Consider the following 27726-nt stretch of genomic DNA (forward strand, 5'->3'; position numbering starts at 1 on the left):
TTGGGCCCTCCCGGCCTCTGCCTGTCCCGGGGGAGGCCGGATCCTGGGCTGTGTCCCGGCGCCCTGTGCTCCGGGGCCTGCGCTGTTGGATTCGCGCTCCCGCCCCGCAGCCCCCTCCGCGGAGCCGCCGCCCGAGCCCCTCCGAGCTGCTCCGGGTCCCCCGTGCGCGCTGCAGCCCTTAGGGAGCTCGGAGCACTCTCCTGCGCTCGCAGGTGTCTGTTAGTGTCCCCGGGAGCCCGAGGGCATCCCCGCCCTCCTGGGTCCTGCTCTAACTCCCTGCGAGCCCCTTTCCGCCCGCCCGGGAAGGTTGGTGCAGCTCCTGCTCCTCCGGGACGGGGCTCTCCTGTCCTGGGGACACTCGCCCCGGCCTCAGCCCGGCTCCTCGCGGGGCCCCTCCCCCTCGGAGGCCTTTTGTTCCTTTATTTCTTTCCCCCCCCCCCCCCGTCTTCCTACCTTGATAGAAGCGCGGACTCTTCTCACTGTAGCATTCCAGCTGGTCTCTCTTTACATCTCAGGCCGAATTCGTAAATTTTCAGGATTGTTTGAAGGTTATCTAGGTAATTTGGTGGGGACAGGCGATTTGGGGACCCTGCTCTTCCGCCATCTTGCCCCTCCCCCCCATTTTCTGTTTAGATAGATCCATTGACATAATTGGGGTGTTAAAGTCCCCTACTGTTAATGTATTATTATTAATTAGTTCCTTTATGTTTATTATTAATTCTTTATATACTTGGGTGCTCCCATGTTGGGTACATAAATATTTATATTGTTATGTCTTCTTTGAGGATTGTCCCCTTTATGATTATATAGTGTGCTTCTTTGTCTCTCATTACAATCTGTTTTAAGGTCTAGTTTATCTGATACGTATTGTTATTCTGCTTTTTTTACATCTATTTGCATGATAAATGTTTCTCCATTCCCTCTTGTTTGATCAATTAGACCATTGAGGTCTAAAATGGGTCTCTTGTAGGCAGCATATAGATGGGTCTTGTTTTCTTATCCATTCTGACATCCTATGTCTTTTCACTGGAGCATTTAGTACATTGACATTCAAAGTAATTATTGATAGGTATGTATTTATTGCCATTTTATTACTTCTGTGGTCGTCTCTGGATATTTTTCTCTGATACTTCCTTGTCTTTCATGTTTTGCTGATTTTTTTAGTGATATATTTGGATTTTTCTCTTTATTCTTTGTATATTTATAGTCACTTTTTATATATGGTTGCCATTACATTTGTGTATAACATCTGCAAATAGCCGTTTATATTAAGTTGATGGCCATTCAAATTTGAATTCATTGTTTTGTCCACTCTTCCCCCATTTTTACATATATTTTATTAGGTTTATGTTCTTATTGTGTGTAAGTTTCTTGACTGATTTTTACTGAAATACTTATTTTTAAGTTTTGTATACTTTATAGTATAAGTGTATAGTTTTGTTTTTAAGTTTTGTAAGTTTTAAGTTTTCTTGATTTTATACTGTCAACTTTGGTCTCTCCTTTTCAGAGTCATCTTTACTATTTCCTACAGGGCTGGCTTGATGGTCACAAACTCCTTTAGTTTTTGTTTGTGAAACTATTTCTCTTATTCTGAATGATAACCTTGCTGAATAGAGTATTCTTGGCTGCAATTTTTCCCATTCAGCACTTTGAATATATCATGCTACTCCTTTCTGGCTTGCCATGTTTCTGTTGAGAAATCTCCAGCCAGTCTTATGGGTTTTCCCTTGTAAGTTAATGACTCCTTTGATCTTGCTGCTTTTAAGGTTCTTTTATCTCTATATTAATTTAATTGCAGTATGTCTTGGTGTTGGCCTCCTTTTGTTGATTTTGATGGGAGTTCTCTGTGCCTCCTGGATCTGGATGTTTGTTTCCATCCCCAGATTAGGGAAGTTTTTAGCAATTATTTCTTGAAATAAATTTTCTGCCCCCTTTTCTCTCTCTATTTCTTCTGGGACTTCTATAATGTGGATGTTATTACATTTGATGGAGTCACTGAATTCCCTAAGTCTATTCTTATTTTACATAATTCATCTTTCTATCCTTTGTTCAGCTTCATTGTTTTCCATTACTTTGTCTTCTATGTCAGTAATTCATTCCTCTGCTTCCTCCCACCTTCTGATCGTTACATGAAGTATGTTTTTAATCCAATTGATTTCACTTTTCATCTCTAGTTGATTTTTTTTAACTCTTTTATCTCTGTGGTAAGGTTCTCACTGATGTCTTCTATTATTTTCTCAAGCCTAGTGAGTATCCTTAAGATTGTTGCTTTAGAGGGAGGGGCAAGATGGCGGAAGAGCAGGGTCCCCAAGTCACCTGTCCCCAAAAAATTACCTAGATAACCTTCAAATCATCCTGAAAATCTACGAATTCGGCCTGAGATGTAAAGAGAGACCAGCTGGAATGCTACAGTGAGAAGAGTTCGCGCTTCTATCAAGGTAGGAAGACGGGGAAAAAGAAATAAAGAAACAAAAGGCCTCCGAGGGGGAGGGGCCCCGCGAGGAGCCGGGCTGAGGCCGGGGCGAGTGTCCCCAGGACAGGAGAGCCCCGTCCCGGAGGAGCAGGAGCTGCACCAACCTTCCCGGGCGGGAAGTTAGAGCAGGACCCAGGAGAGCGGGGATGCCCTCAGGCTCCCTGGGACACTAACAGACACCTGCGAGCGCAGGAGAGTGCTCCGAGCTCTCTAAGGGCTGCAGCGCGCACGGCGGACCGGAGCAGCTCGGAGGGGCTCGGGCGGCGGCTCCAGGGAGGGTGCTGCAGGGCGGGAGCGCAAATCCAACAGCTCAGGCCCCGGAGCACAGGGCGCCGGGACACAGCCCAGGATCCGGCCTCCCCCGGGACAGGCAGAGGCCGGGAGGGCCCAGGACAGCGAGGACGCTCCTGCCCCGAACTGAGCAGATCAGCGGCCCCGCCCGGAGCCTCCAGGCCCTGCAGACGGAGACGGGGCTCTCGTAGTTCCTGCGGAGGCTGAATCCAGGCTTCCAGAGTTGCCATAGCAACTGCGGCTGTTCCTCCTGGGGCCCCACGGGGTAAACAACCCCCGCTGAGCCCGGCAGCAGGCAGGGGCAGAGCAGCTCCCCCAAGTGCTAACACCTGAAAATCAGCACAGCAGGCCCCTCCCTCAGAAGACCAGCTAGACGGACCAGTGATACTCCCCCGTGTTCCAATACAACTTGTTTTTGGCCATTCTGCACTGAGCAAAATGACTAGAAGGAAAACCTCACCTCAAAAGAAAGAATCAGAAACAGCCCTCTCTCCCACAGAGTTACAAAATCTGGATTACACTTCAATGTCAGAAAGCCAATTCAGAAGCACTATTCTACAGCTACTGGTGGCTCTAGAAAAAAGCATTAAGGACTCACGAGACTTCATGACTGCAGAATTTAGATCCAATCAGGCAGAAATTAAAAATCAATTGAATGAGATGCAATCCAAACTAGAAGTCCTAACGACGAGGGTTAACGAGGTGGAAGAACGAGTGAGTGACATAGAAGACAAGTTAATGGCAAAGAGGGAAACTGAGGAAAAAAGAGACAAACAATTGAAGGACCATGAAGACAGATTAAGGGAAATAAACGACAGCCTGAGGAAGAAAAACCTATGTTTAATTGGGGTTCCCGAGGGCGCCGAAATGAATGAAATTACAACTGTACATTCATTATATGAACTTTAATTCAGCACAGTTAGAAGACAGATATTTTGGAACACCTGGGTGGCTTATTCGTTAAATATCTGCCTTCAGCTCAGGTCATGCTCCTGGAGTCCCAAGATGGAGCCTCACTTCGGACTCCCTGCTCAGCGAAAAGCCTGCTTCTCCCTGTCTCTCTCTCTCTCTCTCTCTCTCTCTGCCCCTCCCCCCATTTGTGCTGTCTCTCACTCCCACTCATTCTCTCAAATAAATAGAATCTTTTTTAAAAATTTAAAAAAGAAGACAAATATTTTGTTGGGTATTTTTAACACAGTGTAGTAATTATAAATCTGGAAATTCAGAGTATCTCTGAGAGAAGCACATTAGAGAAAGTGATTACACTTTATTACAACATCTGCCCATCCCATATCATAAGTATATAAATGATATCAGAAGAGACCAAGATTAATAAATATATCATCAAGTTAAATAGGAAATACAAGGATTTACAAACATAATATTTCATCATGTGTTCCTACCAAATATTTTGGATATGGAGGAGAGGGAAGACTCAGAAATTAATGGTCACACAGACTAATGTCATCACATTAGACATGGATTTCTAAGCTATAGAGAGTGGATCATAACACAATGTAGAATGCAAATCATGAAGATAGGAAAGAATATATTTACTCAGAATTGATTTTTCTCTAGCAAAATAATTGTAAACCAACTATTGGAAAGAGGGAGTAAAAACCAACCAGAATAAAACGTCTGTAGTCCACTTAATTCATGGAACATTTTACTATAGTAGGAAAAGAATAAAATGACAAGGAATTCTTCGTTATTTCCAAGACTTGGAATGATTGTTTAATCATTTATTTGCTTTGTACTGGGCACACTTCTAAATGCTTTACACCTGTGTATTTACTGAAAGAATAAAGAGAAAAACACTTAGAAACAATACTTCTAACCTTACATACCTATATTCCAGTCTATAGAATGTGTCTAACAAAAGTAAACTTGAGATTTTTAAAGAAATTGTGTGTTCTTTGAGATGACCAATGCATTCAGTAAAACTAGTGATACTGTATTTGGAATGAATGAGGTGATATGGATATATCATGACATATTCTACAGATAACATGTCAAAAGAATAAAAACATTATAAACAACCTGATTCAAATCTGATATTTTAGGTGAAATGAGGAAAAAAATTCTTGAAAGATAAAAAGTACCAAAACTGACTCAAGAAAAAATATACCCATCAAAATATCATTAGCATTTTTCAAAGTAGAACAAAAAATCCTGAAATTTGTATGGAATCACAGAAGTCTCTGAATAGTCAAATCATTCTTTTAAAAGAACAAAACTGGAAGTATCACAATCCTAGATTTCAAGATATACTACAAAGCTATTATAATCATTACTGTATGGTACTGACACAAAAGTAGACCCACACACATCAGTGAAACACAGTAGAGAGCCAATAAATAAATAAATAAATAAATAAATAAATAAATAAATAAATAATAAATCCAGCTTATAAGGTCAATTTTCATCTCCAACAAAGGAGCCAAGAATATACAATGGGAAAAAAATCCCTTCAACAAATGGTGCTGGGAAAACTGGACAGTTCCATGCAAAAGAATGAAGCTGGACTGCTTTCTTATACTACACACAGAATAAACTCAAAATGTGGTAAAGACCTAAATGTGAAACCTGAAACCATAAAATTCTAGAAAAAAACATAGGCAATAATCTCCTTGACATCAGCCATAGAAACAATTTTTTAAGGTATATTTCTTTTGGAAAGGGGGAAAAAAAGCAAAATTAAACTATTGGTACTATACCAAAATAAAAAGCTTTTGCACACTGAAGAAAACCACCAATAAGACAAAAATACAATCCACCAAACGTGAGAAGATATTTGAAAATGACATATCAGATAAGGGGTTGATATCCAAAATATCTGAGGAACCTATATGACTCAATGCCAAAAAAAAAAAAAAAGATCCATTTAAAAGCGGGCAGAAGACATGAACAGACGTTTCTCCATAGAAAACCTAAAGATGGAAAAAAGACATGTGAAAAGATGTTCAACATCATCCATAATCAGGGAAATGCAAATCAAAAACAAAATTAAATATCATCTGACACCTGCCCAAATGGCTAAAATTAAAACACAAGAAAAAACAAGTGTTGGCAAGATGTAGAGAAAAAGGAATAATCACACGCTGTTGGTGGGAATGCAAGCAGACACAGCCACTGTGGAAAATAGTATGGAAGTTCCTCAAAAAACTAAATACAGAATCACAATAATTCCACCACTGGGTATTTACCCAAAGAAACAAAAGTGCTAATTGGAAAAGATATATGCATCTCTATGTTAATTTCAGCATTATTTATGAATCAAGTTATAGAAGCCACCCAGTGACCATCAACAGATGAATGGATAAAGGAGGAGGTGTGTGTATAAAAGAAAAAAGAAAGAAAAGGGAAGGAAAGGGAAGGAAAGGAAGGAAGGAAGGAAGGAAGGAAGGAAGGAAGGAAGGAAGGAAGGAAGGAAGGAAGGAAGGAAGGAAGAGAAAGAAAGAAAGAAAGAAAGAAAGAAAGAAAGAAAGAAAGAAAGAAAGAAGAAAGAAAGAAAAGGAATATTAGCCACAAAAAAAAAAAAAGAATGAAATCTTGGGATTCCTGGCTAGCTCAGGTGGTAGAGTGTGAAACTCTTGATCTTAGGGTTGTGAGTTCAAGCCCCTCGTCGGGCATGGAACCTATTCTAAAAAAAAAAGAACAAGATCTTGCCATTTGCAACAACATGGATGAAACTTGAAGGTATAATGCTAAGTGAAATAGAGAAAGACGAATACCATATGATTTCATTCATATGTGAAATTTAGGAAACAAATAAAAAGAGACAGACTCTATAGACTCAAACTATAGCAAACAAACTGATGGTTACCAGATGGGAGATGGGGAGAGAGATGGATGAAATAGGTAAAGGGGATTAAGAGTACTTATTTTGATGAACACCGAATCATGTATAGAATTGTATCATTATACTGTATACCTGAAATTAATATAACACTATACATCAATTATACTTGTATTAAAAATAAATTAGAAAAAAGAAGTAATATAGAATGTGAAAAGATCTTTATTAAAGAAATTGAATTTGTACTTTAAAACATTCCTACAGAGAAAAATCCAGGGCCATATGGCTTCACTGATTAATTCTACCTAATATTTAGTGGAAAAGTACATATTCTGCCTAAATTTGGGGGGAGGGATATAAGAAAAGGAAATATCCGAGGGAGGGGCAAGATGGCGGAAGAGTAGGGGCCCCAAATCACCTGTCCCCACCAAATTACCTAGATAACCTTCAAATCATCCTGAAAATCTACGAATTCGGCCTGAGATTTAGAGAGAGAACAGCTGCAATACTACAGTGAGAAGAGTTCACGCTTCTATCAAGGTAGGAAGACGGGGGCGGCGGGGGGGGGAGAAATAAAGAAACAAAAGGCATCCAAGAGGGAGGGGCCCCACGAGGAGCCGGGCTAAGGCCTGAGCGAGTGTCCCCAGGACAGGAGAGCCCCGTCCCGGAGAAGCAGGAGCTGCACCAATCTTCCCGGGTGGAAAGGCGCTCGCAGGGAGTTAGAGCAGGACCCCAGGAGGGCGGGGATGCCCTCAGGCTCCCTGGGACACTAACAGACACCTGTGCCCCGGGGAGAGTGCGCCGAGTTCCCTAAAGGGCTGCAGTGCGCAAGGCTGGACCCGGGAGCTGCTCGGAGGGGCTCAGGCGGAGGCTCAGCGGAGAGGGGGCTGCGTGGCCAGGAGCCTGAATCCAAGAGTGCAGGCCCCAGAGCACAGGGCACCGGGGACACAGCCCAGGATCCAGCCTCCCCCCGGGACAGGCAGCGGCCGGGAGGGCCCAGGACAGCAAGGACGCTCCTGCCCCAAGCTGAGCAGATCAGCGGCCCGGCCCCCGGACTATCCAGGCCCCTGCACACTGAGAGCTCTGTAGTTACTGCGGGAGCTGAATCCAGGGCTCCAGAGCTGGCCGCCGCCACTGTGGTTGTTCCTCCTGGAGCCTCACCGGGTAAACAACCCCCACTGAGCCCTGCACCAGGCAGAGGGCAGAGCAGCTCCCTCAAGTGCTAACACCTGAAAACCAGCACAACAGCCCCCCCCCCCCCGAAGACCAACTAGACGGACAAGTTCCACGGGAAGTCAAGGGACTTAAAGTATACAGAAACAGAAGATACTCCCCGTGTTTTTTGCTGTTGTTGTTTTTCTTTTCTTCATTTTTTTTTTTTTTGCTTTTTGATTTCTGTTTGCTTCCCCCACCCTTTTTTCTTTCTTTCTTTTTCTTTCTCTTTTTCGACTCTTTTTTTTCTTTTTTTCTTCCTTTTTTTCCTTTTTCTTTTTCTCTTTTCTTTCCTTCTTTCTCTCCTCTCTTTTTCTCCTTTTCCCAAAACAACTTGTTTTTGGCCACTCTGCACTGAGCAAAATGACTAGAAGGAAAACCTCACCTCAAAAGAAAGAATCAGAAACAGTCCTCTCTCCCACAGAGTTAAAAATCCGGATTACAATTCAATGTCAGAAAGCCAATTCAGAAGCACTATTATACAGCTACTGGTGGCTCTAGAAAAAAAGCATAAAGGACTCAAGACACTTCATGACAGCAGAATTTAGATCTAATCAGGCAGAAATTAAAAATCAATTGAATGAGATGCAATCCAAACTAGTCCTACTGACGAGGGTTAACGAGGTGAAGAATGAGTGAGTGACATAGAAGACAAGTTGATGGCAAAGAGGGAAACTGAGTAAAAAGAGACAAATAATTAAAAGGCCATGAAGATAAAGGTAAATAAATGACAGCCTGAGGAAGAAAAACCTACATTTAATTGGGGTTCCCAAGGGCGCCGAAAGGGACAGAAGTCCAGAATATGTATTTGAACAAATCATAGCTGAAAACTTTCCCAATCTGGGAAGGGAAACAGGCATTCAGATCCAGGAAATAGAGATCCCCCCCCCAAAATCAATAAAAACCATTCAACACCTCGACATTTACTAGTTAAGCTTGCAAATTTCAAAGATAAAGAGAAGATCCTTAAAGCAGCAAGAGACAAGAAATCCCTGACTTTTATGGGGAGGAGTATTAGGATAACAGCAGACCTCTCCACAGAGACCTGGCAGGCCAGAAAGGGCTGGAAGGATATAATCAGGGTCCTAAATGAGAAAAACATGCAACCAAGAATACTTTATCCAGAAAGGCTCTCATTCAGAATGGAAGGAGAGATAAAGAGCTTCCAAGACAGGCAGGAACTGAAAGAATATGTGACCTCCAAACCAGCTCTGCAAGAAATTTTAAGGGGGACTCTTAAAATTCCCCTTTAAGAAGAAGTCCAGAGGAACAATCCACAAAAACAAGGACTGAATAGATATCATGATGACACTAAACTCATATCTTTTAATAGTAACTCTAAACATGAACGGGCTTAATGACCCCATCAAAAGGCACAGGGTTTCAGACTGGATAAAAAAGCAGGACCCATCTATTTGCTGTCTACAAGAGACTCATTTTAGACAGAAGGACACCTACAACCTGAAAATAAAAGTTTGGAGAACCATTTACCATTCAAATGGTTCTCAAAAGAAAGCAGGGGTAGCCATCCTTATATCAGATAAACTAAAATTTACCCCGAAGACTGTAGTGAGAGATGAAGAGGGACACTATATCATACTTAAAGGATCTATCCAACAAGAGGACTTAACAATCCTCAATATATATGCCCCAAATGTGGGAGCTGCCAAATATTTAAATCAATTAATAACCAAAGTGAAGAAATACTTAGATAATAATACACTTATACTTGGTGACTTCAGTGTAGCTCTTTCTATACTCGATAGGTCTTCTAAGCACAACATCTTCAAAAACGAGAGCTTTAAATGATACACTGGACCAGATGGATTTCACAGGTATCTACAGAACTTTACATCCAAACTCAACTGAATACACATTCTTCTCAAGTGCGCATGGAACTTTCTCCAGAATAGACCATATACTGGGTCACAAATCGGGTCTGAACCAATACCAAGAGATTGGGATCGTCCCCTGCATATTCTCAGACCATAATGCCTTGAAATTAGAACTAAATCACCACAAGAAGTTTGGAAGGACCTCAAACATGTGGAGGTTAAGGACATTCCTGCTAAAAGATGAAAGGGTCAACCAGGAAATTAAGGAAGAATTAAAAAGATTCATGGAAACTAATGAGAATGAAGATACAACCGTTCAAAATCTTTGGGATGCAGCAAAAGCAATCCTAAGGGGGAAATACATCACAATACAAGCATCCATTCAAAAACTGGAAAGAACTCAAATACAAAAGCTAACCTTACACATAAAGGAGCTAGAGAAAAAACAGTAAATAGATCCTACACCCCGCAGAAGAAGAGAGTTAATAAAGATTCGAGCAGAACTCAACGAAATCGAGACCAGAAGAACTGTGGAACAGATCAACAGAACCAGAAGTTGGTTCTTTGAAAGAATTAATAAGATGGATAAACCATTAGCCAGCCTTATTAAAACGAAGAAAGAGAAGACTCAAATTAATAAAATCATGAATGAGAAAGGAGAGATCACTACCAACACCAAGGAAATACAAATGATTTTAAAAACATATTATGAACAGCTATATGCCAATAAATTAGGCAAACTAGAAGAAGTGGACGCATTCCTGGAAAGCCACAAACTACCAAAACTGGAACAGGAAGAAATAGAAAACCTGAACAGGCCAATAACCAGGAAGGAAATTGAAGCAGTCATCAAAACCTCCCAAGACACAAAAGTCCAGGGCCAGATGGTTTCCCAGGGGAATTCTATCAAACGTTTAAAGAAGAAACCATACCTATTCTACTAAAGCTGTTTGGAAAGATAGAAAGATATGGATGGAGTACTTCCAAATTCATTCTATGAGGCCAGGATCACCTTAATTCCAAAACCAGACAAAGACCCCACCAAATAGGAGAATTACAGGCCAATATCCCTGATGAACATGGATGCAAAAATTCTCAACAAGATACTAGCCAATCGGATCCAACAATACATTAAGAAAATTATTCACCATGACCAAGTAGGATTTATCCCTGGGACACAAGGCTGGTTCAACACTCGTAAAACAATCAATGTGATTCATCATATCAGCAAGAGAAAAACCAAGAACCACATGATCCTCTCATTAGATGCAGAGAAAGCATTTGACAAAATACAGCATCCATTCCTGATCAAAACTCTTCAGAGTGTAGGGATAGAGGGAACATTCCTCAACATCTTAAAAGCCATCTACAAAAAGCCCACAGCAAATATCATTCTCAATGGGGAAGCACTGGGAGCCTTTCCCCTAAGATCAGGAACAAGACAGGGATGTCCACTCTCACCACTGCTATTCAACATAGTACTGGAAGTCCTAGCCTCAGCAATCATACAACAAAAAGACATTAAAGGCATTCGAATTGGCAAAGAAGAAGTCAAACTCTCCCTCTTCACCAATGACATGATACTGTACATAGAAAACCCAAAAGCCTCCACCCCAAGATTGCTAGAACTAATACAGCAATTTGGCAGCGTGGCAGGTTAGAAAATCAATGCCCAGAAGTCAGTGGCATTTCTATACACTAACAATGAGACTGAAGAAAGAGAAATTAAGGCGTCAATCCCATTTACAATTGCACCCAAAAGCATAAGATACCTAAGAATAAACCTAACCAAAGAGGTAAAGGATCTATACCCTAAAAACTATAGAACACTTCTGAAAGAAATTGAGGAAGACACAAAGAGATGGAAAAATATTCCATGCTCATGGATTGGCAGAATTAATATTGTGAAAATGTCAATGTTACCCAGGGCAATTTACACGTTTAATGCAATCCCTATCAAAATACCATGGACTTTCTTCAGAGAGTTAGAACAAATTATTTTAAGATTTGTGTGGAATCAAAAAAGACCCCGAATAGCCAGGGGAATTTAAAAAAAAACCCATATCTGGGAGCATCACAATGCCAAATTTCAGGTTGTACTACAAAGCTGTGGTCATCAAGACAGTGTGGTACTGGCACAAAAACAGACACATAGATCAATGGAACAGAATAGAGAACCCAGAAGTGGACCCTGAACTTTATGGTCAACTAATATTCGATAGAGGAGGAAAGACTATGCATTGGAAGAAAGACAGTCTCTTCAATAAATGGTGCTGGGAAAATTGGACATCCACATGCAGAAGAATGAAACTAGACCACTCTCTTTCACCATACACAAAGATAACCTCAAAATGGATGAAAGATCTAAATGTGAGATAAGATTCTATCAAAATCCTGGAGGATAACCCAGGCAACAACCTTTTTGAACTTGGCCACAGTAACTTCTTGCAAGATACATCCACGAAGGTGAAAGAAACAAAAGCAAAAATGAACTATTGGGACTTCATCTAGATAAGAAGCTTTTGCACAGCAAAGGATACAGTCAACAAAACTAAAAGACAACCTACAGAATGGGAGAAGATATTTGCAAATGACATATCAGATACAGGACTAGTTTCCAAGATCTATAAAGACCTTCTTAAACTCAACATCAAAGAAACAATCCAATCATGAAATGGGCAAGAGACATGAAGAGAAATCTCACAGAGGAATTCATAGACATGGCCAACATGCATATGAGAAAATGCTCTGCATCACTTGCCATCAGGGAAATACAAATCAAAACCACAATGAGATACCACCTCACCCCAGTGAGAATGGGGAAAATTAACAAGGCAGGAAACCACAAGTGTTGGAGAGGATGCGGAGAAAAGGGAACCCTCGTACACTGTTGGTGGGAATGTGAACTGGTGCAGCCACTCTGGAAAACTGTGTGGAGGTTCCTCAAAGAGTTAAAAATAGACCTGCCCTACGACCCAGCAATTGCACTGTTGGGGATTTACCCCAGAGATTCAGATGCAATGAAACGCCGGGACACCTGCACCCCGATGTTTCTAGCAGCAATGTCCACTATAGCCAAACTGTGGAAGGAGCCTCGGTGTTCATTGAAAGATGAATGGATAAAGAAGATGTGGTTTATGTATACAACTGAATATTACTCAGCCATTAGAAACGAAAAATACCCACCATTTGCTTCAACGTGGATGGAACTGGAGGGTATTATGTTGAGTGAAGTAAGTCAATCGGAGAAGGACAAACATTATATGGCCTCATTCATTTGGGGAATATAAATAATAGTGAAAGGGAATAGAAGGGAAGGGAGAAGAAGTGTGTGGGAAATATCAGAAAGGGAGACAGAACATAAAGACTCCTAACTCTGGGAAACTAACTAGGGGTGGTGGAAGGGGAGGACGGCGGGGAGTGGGGGTGAATGGGTGATGGGCACTGAGGGGGGCACTTGACGGGATGAGCACTGGGTGTTATTCTGTATGTTGGTAAATTGAACACCAATAAAAAATAAATTTATTATAAAAAATAAAATAAAACTACTTTTGGAACAAAAAAAAGGAAATATCCCCCAATTTGTTTTATATGGCCATATTACGCTGTTAGCAAAATCAATCAAATACATCATAAGAATAATCTTATTATACAATAATCTCCAACAGGAGGGATCCTACTGAGAGCATTCAAAAGGAAGAGGGAAAATGTGAAGAGTTGTCATAGGAAAAGGAGTCAGATTGAACTGAGGTAAGAGTAGAATAAACAATCAATATTAGGTAAAGTTAGATGGAAATGGAATTTAGCCTAAAATATGGAGAAAATTTGGAGGATGATGGGGAGTTTTGAGTTCACCATCTCTGAGGATAATCACACATAAGCTTTTCATAGTCCCTTATTAGGAATTAGAGATGTTTTTAAAGAAGTAAATGGGTTTGGGGGAATCTTAGGAACTTAAAACAATGTTACTTTATCCTTGTAAAATTATTTGTTACAATCCATGATGTAACTACACCACAATCAGCAAAACTTCCATACAACTTGCCTAGCTGATAAATCTTTCTCAGTGTCCAGCTTTTACTTCATTAAATCCATTTTTTGTTATTTGGTGATTTATAATTACTGTAATTTGATGTAGGAATTTTCCATTTGATATAGGAATATGTGAACAAATAACTTTTATCAACTAGCTATTGTTCTTTATACTAACAAGAAGTTAATTTGTATTTTTTTAGGACAAGAAAAGACTGTGTATCAAAGATGGAGTTATAGTGGGGACAAATTTGCTAAAAGTAAATATCTCTTCCTTATTTCTGTTTGTTTCACAATAAGTATTACAGTGAAGAATATCTACTAAACATTTTTTCCACGGCTAACTAGAAGCTATTATGGAATCAAACAGTATTAAAAATACATCTAACAGAAAACCCAAACAACCTAATTCAAAAATGGACAAAGGAATTGAATAAGAAGTTCTTCAAAAAGATGTACAAATAGCCAATAAGTATATGGAAAGATGCTCAACATCAGTAGTCATTAGGGAAATGCAAATAAAAAACAGAAGAAATAACAAATACAGGAAAGGATATGGAAAAATTGAAACCCTTACATTGCTTTTGGGAATGTAAAATGGTGCATCTGCTATGGAAAACACTATGACAGTTCCTTAAAGAGTTAAACATAGAGGGACACCTCGGTAGCTAAGTCAGATAAACGACTGACTCTTGATTTTGGCTAAGTTCATGGTCATGGTTGAGCCCCGCATAGGACTCCCCACTGAGCAGAGAGTCTGCTGCTTTTCTTTTCCCTCTGCGCCCCCACCACCACCCTCAACTCACTCTTCTCTTTCCCTCTCAAATAAATCCTTTTTAAAAAAGTTAAACATAGAATTATCATATGATTCAGCAATTCCACTTCTAGGTATATACCCAAAATAAAGTAGGAACTTGAACAGGTATTTGTACACCAATGTTCATAACATTATTCATAAAATCCAAAACGAAAAAATGACCCAAATGTCCCATTGACAAATAAGTGGATAAGCCACATGTTGTGTATACATAAAATGATTATTATTCAGCCTTAAAAATTAGTAAATTCTTATACATGCTACAACACAAATGAATCTAGAAGGAATTTTGCTAAGTGAAATAAGCCAGACACAAAAGGATAAATATTGTAAGATTCCATCTTATATGAGGAACATACAATAGAAATAAACTCATCTAGATTAGTGCTGATTCATTCCTTTCTTCTCCTTTCAGATTTGAAGCTCTGATTGATCACTTGGAGAAGAAACAAAAAGAGCTGGGCATTGCTAGCTTTGGTGCTTCAATCACTACCATGGAAGAAGTCTTTGTTAAGTGAGTAATAATAACCTTTAAAACAACAACAACAAACTTCCACCTCTAAAATGCTATAATAGTTGGAAAACAAAACCCATCTTATTTGTACTGGAATGAAATACTCATAGGTAAAGATTTTTTCAAATATGTTAATATTTTCTGCTAATGCATTCACATATAGTCAGCTGAGAATACATAAAGATTTTAGGCTTTGGTCTTGATGCATGTGTCTTTTTTGTGGTAGATAGTTTAAGAGTTAGTCAAAAAGAAAAAATTAATATCTGTGTCATCATAGGAAAAGTTCTAGTTCTAACTTGAAGTCTATACTAGAAATAACTTTAAATATTAAACCTAACCATGTTTTCATAATCTTAGACATGGTTTGTTTTGTTTCTTGCACTGTAAAAAACTTCAAATTGAAAATTTCCAGGGAGTTCAGGCTGTTCCTAGGCAAAAATAAGTTGGTTATCTTTCAGAAGATTTCACAAAAATGTCCTTTCACAAAATGTCCAAAATGCTAAGGTTATGACAGAGCTAGGTCTAGACTTCATTCTCTCAGACTCAGTGTTTTAATATTGTCAATATCTCAGAGTTGACTTGGGGTAATTTATTCACATGAATTAGGTTTACAGAAGACTGATATATATAAATTCAAATGCTGCTTAATTTATGATAAATTATAATACGCATAATTTATATTAAGAAATTGCCTCTTAGCCATTCAATAAAATGTTCTTTTGTCTGTCACTAGGCAAGCTACAGAGGTAGCAAAATTATAATAAGAAACCTCCTTTGTGAATATAACTAGGACAAGCTCTATAAGGACAGAGACCAGGAAAGTTTTATTCACTGACTATACTTGGTCCACAAACAATGTCACGTAATAGGCACTCAAAAAAGTTCTTGGATGAATAAATGAATGAATCAATACTATTCAAAGCCATTATCTGCACAGTAGTTGCTCTACCTGTCACTGAGAATTAAAGGTTAAAACCTTAAACCAACACCATAGTATCTGAGTTGTCTCTCTATCCAGGGCTTCTGCCCATTTTTTTTTCTTTCAAATTTTTATTTAAATTTTAGTTAGTTAAGGGGCACCTGAGACGCTCAGCCAGTTAAGCATCTGCCTTCAGCTCAGAGTCCTGGCTGGGATCAAGCCCCTCATCAGACTCCCCTACTCAGTGGAGAACCTGCTTCTCCCTTTCCTCCTCACTCATGTTCTTCCTGGCTATCTGTGTCTGTCTGTCTGTCTGACTGTCTCTGTCTCTCTAATAAATGAACTTTAAAAAGCTAAAAATAATAATAAATTCTAATTAATTAATTAACATACAGTGCAATATTGGTTTCTGGGATAGAATTCAGTAATTCATCACTTACCTACAATATCCAGTGGTTATTGTAAGTGCCATCTTTAAAGCCTATAACCCATCTAGCTCATCCCCCACCCACCTCCCTCTATCACCTCACAGTTTGTTCTCTATCCTTGTCACTTATGGTTTGTGTCCCTCTCTCTTTTTCCTTCCCCCCCCTTCCATATGTTCATCTGTTTTGTTTTTTTAATTCCACATATGTGTGAAATCATACAGTATTTCTTTCTCTAACTGATTTATTTTGCTTAGTATAATACACTCTAGCTCCAATCACATTATTTCAAATGCCAAGGTTTCATTCTTTTTTATGGCTGAGCAATATTCCATTATATATGTGCAATATTCATATATATACATATATATATTCACATCTTCTTTATCCATTCATCAGTCAACGTACATTTGGGCTCTTGCCATAGTTTGGCTATTGTTGATAATGCTGCTGTGAACATTGGGATTCATATGCCTATATTGTATTTGGGTAAATACCTAGTAGTGCAATTGCTGGATCATAAGGTAGTCCTATTTTTAACTTTTTGAGGAATCTCTATAGCATTGCCCAGAGTGGCTACACCAGTTTACATTTCTACCAAAAGTGCAAGAGGGTTTCCCTTTCTCTATATCCCCACCAACATCTGTTGTCCCTTGCATTGTTAATTTTAGCCATTCTGACAGGTATGAGGTGGTATTTCATCATGGCTTTGATTTGCATTTTCTTGATGATGAACGATGTTCAGCATTTTTTCATGTCTGTTAGCCATTTAGATGTCTTCTTTGGAAAAATGTCTATTCATGTCTTCTGCCCATTTCTTAAATGCATTATTTGTTTTTTGGGTGGTGAGTTTGATAAGTTCTTTGTATATTTTGGATGGTAACCCTTTATCAGATATGTCATTTGCAAATATATTTTCCCATTCCATAGGCTGCCTATTAGTTTTATTGATTGTTTCCTTTGCTGTGCAGAAGCTATTTATCTTGATGAAGTCCAAATAGTTCATTTTTGTTATTGTTTCCTTTGCCTCAGCTACAGCCAAGGTCAAAGAGGTTGCTACCTGTGTTCTTTTCTAGTATTTTGATGGCTTCAGGTCTCACATTTAGGTCTTTAATCCATTTGAATTTATTTGTGTGTGTGGTATAAGAAAGTAGTCCAGTTTCATTCTTCTCCTTGTGGCTTTCCAGTTTTCCCAATACCATTAATTGAAAAGACTGTCTTTTTTTTTTCTATTGGATATTCTTTCCTACTTTGTCAAAGATTGGTTGACCATATAGTTGTGAGTCCATTTCTGTTTTTTCTATTCTGTTCCATTGATCTGTGTTTTTGTTTTGTGCCAGTTTCATACTGTGTTAATGAATACAGCTTTGTAATAAGCTTGAAATCTGGAATCATGATGCCCCAGTTTTGTTTTTCTTTTTCACAGTCATTTTAATTATTCGGGCTCTTTTGTGTTTCCATACAAATTTTAGGGATTGTTCCAACTGTATGAGAAATGCTGGTGGTATTTTGATAGGGATTGCATTAAATGTGTAGATTGCTTTGGGTAGTATAGGTGTTTTAACAGTGTTTGTTCTTTCAACCCATGAGTATGGAATGCTTATCCATTTCTTTGTGTCCTCTTCAATTTCTTTCATAAGTGTTCTATAGTTTTCACAGTATAGATCTTTTACTTCTTTGGGGGCCTTGGGGTTCTTTTAAAGATTGTATTTATTTATTCATGACAGACACAGAGAAAGAGGCAGAAACATAGGTAGAGGGAGAAACAGGCTCCTCATAGGGAGTCTGATGTGTAACTCAATCCCAGGACCCCAGTCATGACCTGAGCTGAAGGCAGACACTCAACCACTGAGCCACCAAGGTGCCCCTAGATCTTTTACTTCTTTGGTTAGGTTTATTCCTAGGTATTTTATTAGTTTTGGTGCAATTGTAAACAGGATTGATTCCTTGATTTCTTTTTTTGGTGTTTCATTATTGGTGTATAGAAATGCAACAGATTTCCATCCATTGACTTTATATCCTATAACTTTGCTGAATTCATGTATAAGTTCTACCAATTTTTTGGTAGAGTCTTTCAGGTTTTCTACATAGAGTATCATGTCATCTCTTAAGGGAAACATCCTGTCATTATAAATGTTCTCAGGAAGACTACTTAAGTCCTTGTTCACAGCATCATTCTAATATATTGCATCATCTTACATTAACCTAAGTTTATTGAACCCTGCAGCATTGTAATACTATTTTCAAATACCGTCCAGCCACCAGCTTGATGCTACTATAGTGGGTCTGCTTGCCGTTTTGACCCGAAACTGCCGGGTGTGTAATATTTACAATTGTTATATTTTCATTAGGTATTTCCCTTTATCATTATGTGGTTCTCTTCTTTGTCTTTTACTACAGTCTATTTCAAAATCGATGATGTCTGATAAAGGTACTGCTCTTCTGCTTTATTTTTTGCTTCCACTTGCATGCTATATGTTTTTCTAGTTCTTCACTTCCAGCTTGTATGTGTCTTTAGGTTTGAAGTGAGTCTCTTGTAGGCAACATATAGATGGGTTTATGTTTTTATCTATTCAATAACCCTTTGTCTTTTGATTGGAGCATTTAGTCCATTTAATTTAAAGTAGTTATTGATAAGTATGTATTTATTGCCATTTTATTCATTGTTTTTTTAGTTGTCTTTGGAGTTCTCTTTGTCTGTCTTCTTGTTCTCTTCCCTTATGATTTCATGGCTTTCTTTAGTGTTATATTTGGATTCCACTTTCTTTATTTTTGTGTTATCTATTAGAGGTTTTTTATTTGTAATTACCATTACCATTATATTCATATATAACATCTTATGTGTGTAACCATCCATATTAATTTGATGGTTGCTTAAGTTTGAATATGTTCAAAAAGCACTAAATTTTTATTCCCCTTCTATGTCTTTATGTATACAATGTCATATTTGACATCTTTATATTTTGTGTATCTCTTGGACTGATTTTGTAGGTATAATTATTACTTTTGTGTTTTAACCTTCATACTTGCTTTATAAGTAATTGATCTACTACCTTTATTATATATTTTCTTTTGCCTATGAAATATTTTCTTTTCATAATTTTCTTACTTCTAGTTATGGCTTTTTCTTTCCACTCAAGGAATTCCCTTTAACATTTCTTGTCTTATTTAGTGGTGATGAACACTTTTAACTTTTGTTTATCTAGGATACTTTTTATCTCTCCTTTTCTGAATGATAACCTTGCCAAGTAAAGTATTCTTGGTTGCAGGTTTTCTTCCTTATAGCACTTTGAATATATCATACCAACTCTCTTCTGGCCTGAAAGTTTCTGCTGAAAATCAGCCAATACCCTTATGGGGTATCTCTTGGCCATAACTTTTAATTTTTCTTGCTACTTTTAAAATTCTCTCTTTATCATTACTTTTTACCATTGTAATTATTGTGTGTCTTCATGTAGACCTGCTTGGGTTAGTCTTGTTAGGGGATCTCTGAACCTCCTGGATCCAGCTGTTTCCTCTCTTCCTTAGGGAAGTTTTTAGCTATTGTTTCTTCAAATAAGTTTTCTTCCCCCTTTCTCTCTTTTTCTTTTGGAATCCTTATGATATGATTGTTATTATCCTTGATGATGTCACCAGAATCCCCTTAACTTATTCTAATTTTTATTCTATCTTTTTCTTTTTTGCTGTTTGCTTGACTCCTCTCCAAGACCCTATCTTCCATCTCACTGATTCACTCTTCTTGCATCCTCTAACCTGCTGTCGATTCTCGCTAGTGTATATTTTATTTCAGTTATGGAATTCTTCATCTTTTCTTTTTCACACATAAGTCTCTTTGTTGCATTTCTTTTTTAAGATTTTATTTAGTTATTCATGAGAGACACAGAGGGAGAGGCAGAGACACAAACAGAGGGAGAAGCAGGCTCCTCACAGGGACCCTGATGTGGGACTCAATCCCCAGACTCCAGGATCACGCCCTGAGCCAAAGGCAGATGCTCAACTGCTGAACCACCCAAGCAACCCTCTTTGTTGAATTTCTCCCTAAGTTCATCAACTCTTTTCTCAAGTCCAGTGAGTATTTTTTATAACTATTACTTTGAATTCTTTATCCAGGCATATTGCATATCTCAGTTTTATTTAGTCCTTTGCTGTGATTTCATCTCATTCTTTCATTTGGAATATATTCCTCTATCTTCTCATTTTGTTTAACTCTCTGTACTTGTTTCTATGCATTAGGGAGATCAGCTATATCTACTTTTGAAAGAAGTGGCCTTGTGTGGACCCCTAAGTGGCTTAGCTGGTTAAGTGTCTGCCTTTGGCTTAAGTCATGATCCCAGTGGTCCTGGGATCAAGATTCACATTGGGCTCCCTGCTCAGTAGGGAGCCTGTTTCTCTTTCTCCCTCTGCCTGTCACTCCTCCTTCTCTCTCTCTCTCTCTCTCTCTCTCTCTCTCTCTCTCTCTCTCTCTCTCCCTCTCTCTCTCTCTGTCAAATAAATAAGTTTTTTTAAATCTTAAAAAAAAAGAAGCAGCTTTGTATAGAAAAGGCCCTGTGGTGCCCTGTAGTTCAATGCTTCCTGGTCTCTAGAACCAGGTACTTCACAGGTCTCCTATGTAGGCCAAATGTGCCCTACTGCTATGGCTAAGCCACCTTTGCTTTCAGTCCACTCAGTTGAAATGACCTGCTTCACTTGCTGTTTGCACACTGGGCAGAGTTTGGTCTCTATGCTATTGAGGGACCTGTCTGAGGCTGCAGTAGTTTCTTAGGTGGGCTGGGTTAGCAGTCAGGCTACTTGTCCACAGTTAGCTTCTCTGTCACGGTTTTGAGCACACTAAATGTAATATTTCTTCCTGTATGACCAACAAAGGCTTCCATTCGTGGGTGAGCTGGAAGTCAGACTAGACATCTGTAATTAGTCTTCCTGCCACAACTGCAGACAAACCACATGGTAGGTTTTTCTTCCTGCATGGCCAGCTAAATAGCTCTGCTACTGGAACTTGAGACATGCTGGTGTATGGGGTTATCTTCTCCCTTTCTTTAGGGTGGTGCTGTTACATGTTGGGGTTTCTTGTAGAAAGTGGTGAGGCAGGAAATGCTCTTTGGAGGGACATCTGCTGAGGTGAGTGGGTTGGACAGGGCACATCCACAAGAAATGCTGAAATGGGATGTGTGTACTACCAAGATAGATGAAGAGTGTTAGGAGCAGCCCCGGTGGCTCAGTGGTTTAGCACCGCCTTCAGCCCAGGGTGGGATCCTGGGGACCCGGGATCGAGTCCCACATCAGGCTCCCTGCATGGAGCCTACTTCTCTTTCTGCCTGTATCTCTGCCTCTCTTTCTCTATGTCTCTCATAAGTAAATAAATAAAGTCTTTTTAAAATGAACCATTAGCCTGGTTCCCACAATTGTCTAGGTATGTAGGCTGCAGAGGGGAAGAAAAATGTTGTTCACCAAGAATTTTTTCTTAATGTGTGGGAAATATCAGAAAGGGAGACAGAACATAAAGACTCCTAACTCTGGGAAATGAACTAGGGGTGGTGGAAGGGGAGGAGGGTGGGGGGTGGGGGTGAATGGGTGACGGGCACTGAGGGGGACACTTGACAGGATGAGCACTGGGTGTTATTCTGTATGTTGGTAAATTGAACACCAATAAAAAATTAATTTATTAAAAAAAGAATTTTTTCTTGAAGAAATCTCCTGAAGATTCCTCCCACTTCCATGGCATGTTCTGAGATCAGCAAATAACTCTTTTTCATCTATACTCTGGGCGCTTTTCAATCTGCTGCTTCTTTGCTGTGTCCCAGGCTGTTATTTAAAATCCCGGCTCTTTAAGGTTAAAGACTCAGTATCCATTTTCCCTCCTATTCTGCCAGAGGTAAATTACCTGGCATTAAGCCCCACCAATTTTCAAAGCTCCTGAAGTTAAACCCTACTGGTTTTCAAAGCCAGATTTTATAGGGACTCATCTTCACCATGTGGATCCCCAGGGCCTGAGATCCCTGGTGTAGAATCTGATCCTCTAACTTCTCTGTGCTTCTCGTATCCCTCCTGTTTTTAGTTAGTCTCTCCAGAGGTTTGCTTCCCAACAGTGTTTCCACACCTCCTACACTTTTCAATGTGGCCTCCTGTCTATGATTAACTGTGGAAGGTCTCTTCTGCCCATCTTCAAGTTGTTTCCATGGTTAGTTGCACAGATGTAGCTGTTACGTTGGTGTGTCCATAAAATGAGATGAGCTTTAAGATCATCCTACTCTTCCATCTTCCTGACCCCTCTCTCCTTTGCCCATGTTTTATTTTATTTTTTTTAAAGATTTTATTTAATTACTCATGATAGTCACACAGAGAGAGACACAGAGGCAGAGTCACAGGCAGAGGGAGAAGCAGGCTCCATGCACCGGTAGCCCGACGTGGGATTCGATCCCGGGTCTCCAGGATCGTGCCCTGGGCCAAAGGCAGGCGCCAAACTGCTGCGCCACCCAGGGATCCCTCCTTTGCCCATGTTTTAAATCAGGTCATTTCTTTATCATTGTTGTGTTTTATAATATTTCTATATATTCTTGATATTAATTCCTTCTCAGAAACATGATATGCAAATATTTTGTCTCTGTTGCATTTTTACTCTGTTGATAATGCCTTTTTAAAAATTTATTATTTTGGTATAACTGACATACAATGTTATGTTAGTTTCAGGTGTACAACATAGTAATTCAAATATTCTGTATATTACTCAGTGCTTACCACAATAAGTGTAGCCCTCATCTATCACCATACAATGTTATTACAATGTTATTACAATGTTATTGACTATATTCCTTATGCTGAACTTTTCATCTCTATGACATATTTATTTTATCACTGTAACTTTGTCCTCTTAATCCCCTTCATTTATTTCACCCATCCTCACACCTACCTTCCCTCTGGCAACCACTATTTTGTTCTCTGCATTTAAGAGGCTGGGGTGTTTTGCTTATTTGTTCATTTGTTTTGTTTTTTAGATCCCCCAAATAAGTGAAATCATGTGGTATTTATCTTTCTCTGTCTGATTATTTTACTTAGCATTTTACTCTCTAGATCCATCCATGTTATTGCAAATGCAAGATCTCACCCTTTTATTTTGGGTAATATTATAGTGTGTGTGTGTGTGTGTGTGTGTGTGTGTGTGTCATATCTTATTTATGCACTATCAGTGAACACTTGTGTTACTTTTATATTGGTTTTTGTAAATAATGCTACAATAAGCATAGGGGTGCATATATCTTTTCAAATTGGTGTTTTTTTTTCTTTGCAAAAAAGTGGAATTTCTGGATCATATGGTAGTTCTATTTTTACTTTTTGAGAAACCTCTATATGGTTTTCCACAGTGGCTGCACTAGCTTCCCACCAAACAGTGCACAAGGGTTCCTTTCCTCTACACTCTCACCAATTCTTATTGTTTCTTGTCTTTTTTATTTTAGCCATTCTGACAGGTGTGAGGTGACATCTCTTTATGATTTTGATTTGCAATTCCCTGATGATAAATGATGTTGAGCATCTTTGCATGTGTCTGTTGGCCATCTGTATGTGCTCTTTGAAACAATCTCTATTCAGGCCATCTGTTTATCTATCTATCTATTTTTAAACTCAATTAGCCAACATATAGTACATCATTAATCACAAATGTAGTATTCAATAATTTATCAGTTGCATATAACACTCAGTGCTCATCACATCATGTGCATTCCTTAATGCTCATCACCCAGTTACCCCATGACCCCTCCCACCTCCCCTCAAATCTATTTATTTTTTAATCCGATTTTGTGTGTGTGCATATGTATATGCATATTGAGTTACATAAGTTCTTTATGTATTTTCAATACTAAACACTTGTTAGATATGTCATTTGCAAATATCTTCTCCCATTCACTAAATTGCCATTTACTTGTGTTGATGGCTTCCTTTGCTGTGCAGAAGTTTTTTATTTTAGTTTAGTCCCAATAATTTATTTTTGCTTTCTTTTTCTTGGACTCAGAAAATATATCCACAAATATGTTGCTAAGACATAAGTCCAAGGGATGACTGCCTCTTTTATTTTAGGAATTTTATGGTTTCAGGTCTCACATTTAGGTTTTTTATCCATTTTGTTTATTTTTGTGTATGGCATAAGAAAGTGATCCAGTGGCATTCTTTTGTATATGGCTGTCCAGTCTTCCCAACAATTCTGAAAAGACAAAATATTGTATATTCTTGCCTCTTTTATTGTAGGTTAGTTGATCATATAAGTGTATGTTTATTTCTGGGATCTCTGGAGGACATTATGCTAAGTGAAATAAGCCAGACAGAGAAAGATAAATACTGCATGATTTTACTTCTCTGTGGGGTGACTGGGTGGCGGGCACTGAGGGGGGCACTTGACGGGATGAGCACTGGGTGTTATTCTGTATGTTGGCAAATTTAACACCAATAAAAAATAAATTTATTATTAAAAAAGTTGAATTCACAGTAATAAAGAATAGAATGGTGGTTATTAGGTGCAAAGAGGTGGAGAAAGTAGGAAATGTTTATCAAAGGATACAAACTTTCAGTTATGAGTCAGTTTGGGAGACTTCTTGGTTTCCACAAGTACTGCATGATGACTATATTTAATAATATATTGCAAATTTGAAATTTGATGAGAGAATAAATCTCAGATGTTCTTATCACCAAAAAAAGCATGTGCAGTAGATACATTAATTTGCTTGATTATGGTAATCATTTTACAATTATACATATGCATATATCAAAACACCATGTTCTATACCTTAAACATATAATTTTTATTTGTCAGTTATATTTCAAAAAAGCTGGAAAATAAGATAAAAAGAAAATAAATGGACTAAATATAATCCATTTGCCACCTTTTTAAAGATTTTATTTATTTATTCATGAGAGACACAGAGAGAGACGCAGAGACATAGGCAGAGGGAGAGGCAGGCTTCTTGTGAGGAGCCTGATGTGGGACTTGATCCCAGGACCCTGGGATCACAACCTGAGCCAAAGGCAGATGCTTAACTGCTGAGCCACCCTGGCATCCCCATTTGCCATTTTTAAGAGAATGTATTATGTTTGTGCCTTTTATAAAGGTATTTGAAAAATATCAGTGCTATCTCTAGGTACTAGATATTTTGCCTTTGCACTTATTTGCACTTATTTATATTCTCCAGTGTTTTCCTAATAGAAATTTATTACCATTAAATAAAATATGAAGACAAAAAACTTAAGAAAAATGAAAGAGAAAAATATTTAATCATTATATTTTAAAAGCAAAGGGGAATTTTGAGAGTCCCCCTTAAAATTTCTTGCAGAGCTGGTTTGAAGGTCACATATTCTTTCAGTTCCTGCCTGTCTTGGAAGCTCTTTATCTCTCCTTCCATTCTGAATGAGAGTCTTGCTGGATAAAGTATTCTTGGTTGCATGTTTTTCTCATTTAGGACCCTGAATATATCCTGCCAGCCCTTTCTGGCCTGCCAGGTCTCTGTGGAGAGGTCTGCTGTTACCCTAATACTTCTTATGCTGAGTGAAATAAGTCAATCAGAGAAGGACAAACATTATATGGTCTCACTCATTTGGGGAGTATGAAAAAAATAGTGAAAGGGAATATAAGGGAAGGGAGAAGAAATGGGTAGGAAATATCAGAAAGGGAGACAGAACATGAAGACTCCTGACTCTGGGAAATGAACAAGGGGTGGTGGAAGGGGAGGAGGGTGGGGGATGGGGGTGAATGGGTGCTGGGCACTGAGGGGGGCACTTGATGGGATGAGCACTGGGTGTTATTCTGTATGTTGGCAAATTGAACACCAATAAAAAATAAATTTATTATTTTAAAAAAATCATAATAGTCCTCAAACTTTTAGCATCAAACAATAAACATGCTGCAAGAATATCTTAAAGTAGATTTTTAAATATGTATTTAATGTATTTTTAAGGTGCAGAAGTCGTATCAATCTACTCATTGCTTTTGATTGTCATAGTTCAGAATTTATTAATGTTCTTTTTCATACAAATGCTAACGAGAAGAGTATTGAAAATATTTTGATAATCCTGTGATTTAGAAAAAATACACCTTTTAAATCATATATTTTCTACTATGGGTTTTACCACTTTGACCAATAATTAATCTTTCCTCTCAATATACTGTGATACATTGTTTCTTCCATTTTTCTTCTTATAATTTTTCTCCTTAAATTATAATTACTCATATATATCTCTTCATCTCTTTCAAGTATCTACACACATGGAGCCAGTTTTAGAAAGAGGCAGTATATCTAAAAAAAACAAACAAAACAAAACAAAACTCTATAAATTTCCCCATCATTTCACAAAACAAAGAACATTTTAGCCCCCAATGGATAGTTATTATCTTTGATTTAGAGGTAAGTTTTAAATAAGTTCAGTTTATGAAACATACAGTGTATTGAAATTGCTTTTCTCATATTGTCTCAGAGTAGTATAAACTTTCGATGGATTTTCAGCAGCCCTCTGTTTTACTGAGACCCACTGTTATCGTGCTGCCTCTATACAGTATACCTTATAACCAATGAGAAAGATCAAGGATTCTTCCAAATTTGGAACCTTGTGTGACTTTCCCTAAATAAAACAGATTGAGGCTATACTCAAAATGAAATGTTTTGTGCTTTTTGTTGTTTATGTGTGTTTGTAGGGTCAATAACCTGGCAGATTCCCAAATGGATATTCAGGCTACCCACTTCCCTTTCTTGAAGGACCAAAAAATGGGACAAGATATGAAGTGGAATATGAATATGCCCAGATATCATGAGACATCTGTTTATTCTAGATTGAATGAAATGGCTAACATTAAAGTTAATACTGGGGTGAGCAAAGTATGTTTGGTTTGGGTACAATATGTAAATTTTGTTTAATATTTGAACTTAAAGGTGTTTGGAGTTTAGACATAGAAGACCCAGACAGATATGAACAAATGTGTGTTACAATCCCATTAATCTCCTGAAGCAGGAGAAATGGGTTCTGGATAAAGGTCATAGCTGCTAATTTCACTATTGTTAATTCCCAGAATCACTTTGAAAAGTTCTCATTTATTTTCTTATAAATTTCTCCTTTGTTCAGTTCCAAGACAAGACCCAAAAGTTATGACTGTTATAATCAGAAGATATTCACTGACCAGGTTAGGGGCATTTTCTCATGATGAACCAAAGTTTGTATATCAAAACTTAGCAAAGCATAATAGTTATATACAAATTTTATGGGGATATTTTCCTCTAAAATTGACAAATAGACTATGGTTTAATGTTAAATAAAATAAATTAATATAATTTTGTTTTTCTGATCAGAAGGACTGTAAGTATATTGATGAATAAAATAGTCTTGATAAGATTTTCAATGTAGTTAGATCAGAAACTACATATTAATCATTTCCTTTAA

The 27726-nt window shown here is 38.3% G+C and overlaps 1 protein-coding gene across 1 annotated transcript in view; it reads left to right on the forward strand.

Moving 5' to 3' along the window:
- LOC129519856 (phospholipid-transporting ATPase ABCA3-like) overlaps nucleotides 1–27726 on the forward strand; it is a 202114-nt gene that overhangs the window by 98363 nt on the left and 76025 nt on the right. The window contains 2 exon segments of the mRNA XM_055340688.1: nucleotides 14875–14973; nucleotides 26987–27158. Of these exon segments, the coding sequence (XP_055196663.1) occupies nucleotides 14875–14973; nucleotides 26987–27158 (271 nt within the window).

The sequence above is a fragment of the Nyctereutes procyonoides genome, unplaced genomic scaffold (genome assembly GCF_905146905.1).
Source record: "Nyctereutes procyonoides isolate TBG_1078 unplaced genomic scaffold, NYPRO_anot_genome, whole genome shotgun sequence".
Classification (NCBI taxonomy): Eukaryota; Metazoa; Chordata; class Mammalia; order Carnivora; family Canidae; genus Nyctereutes; species Nyctereutes procyonoides.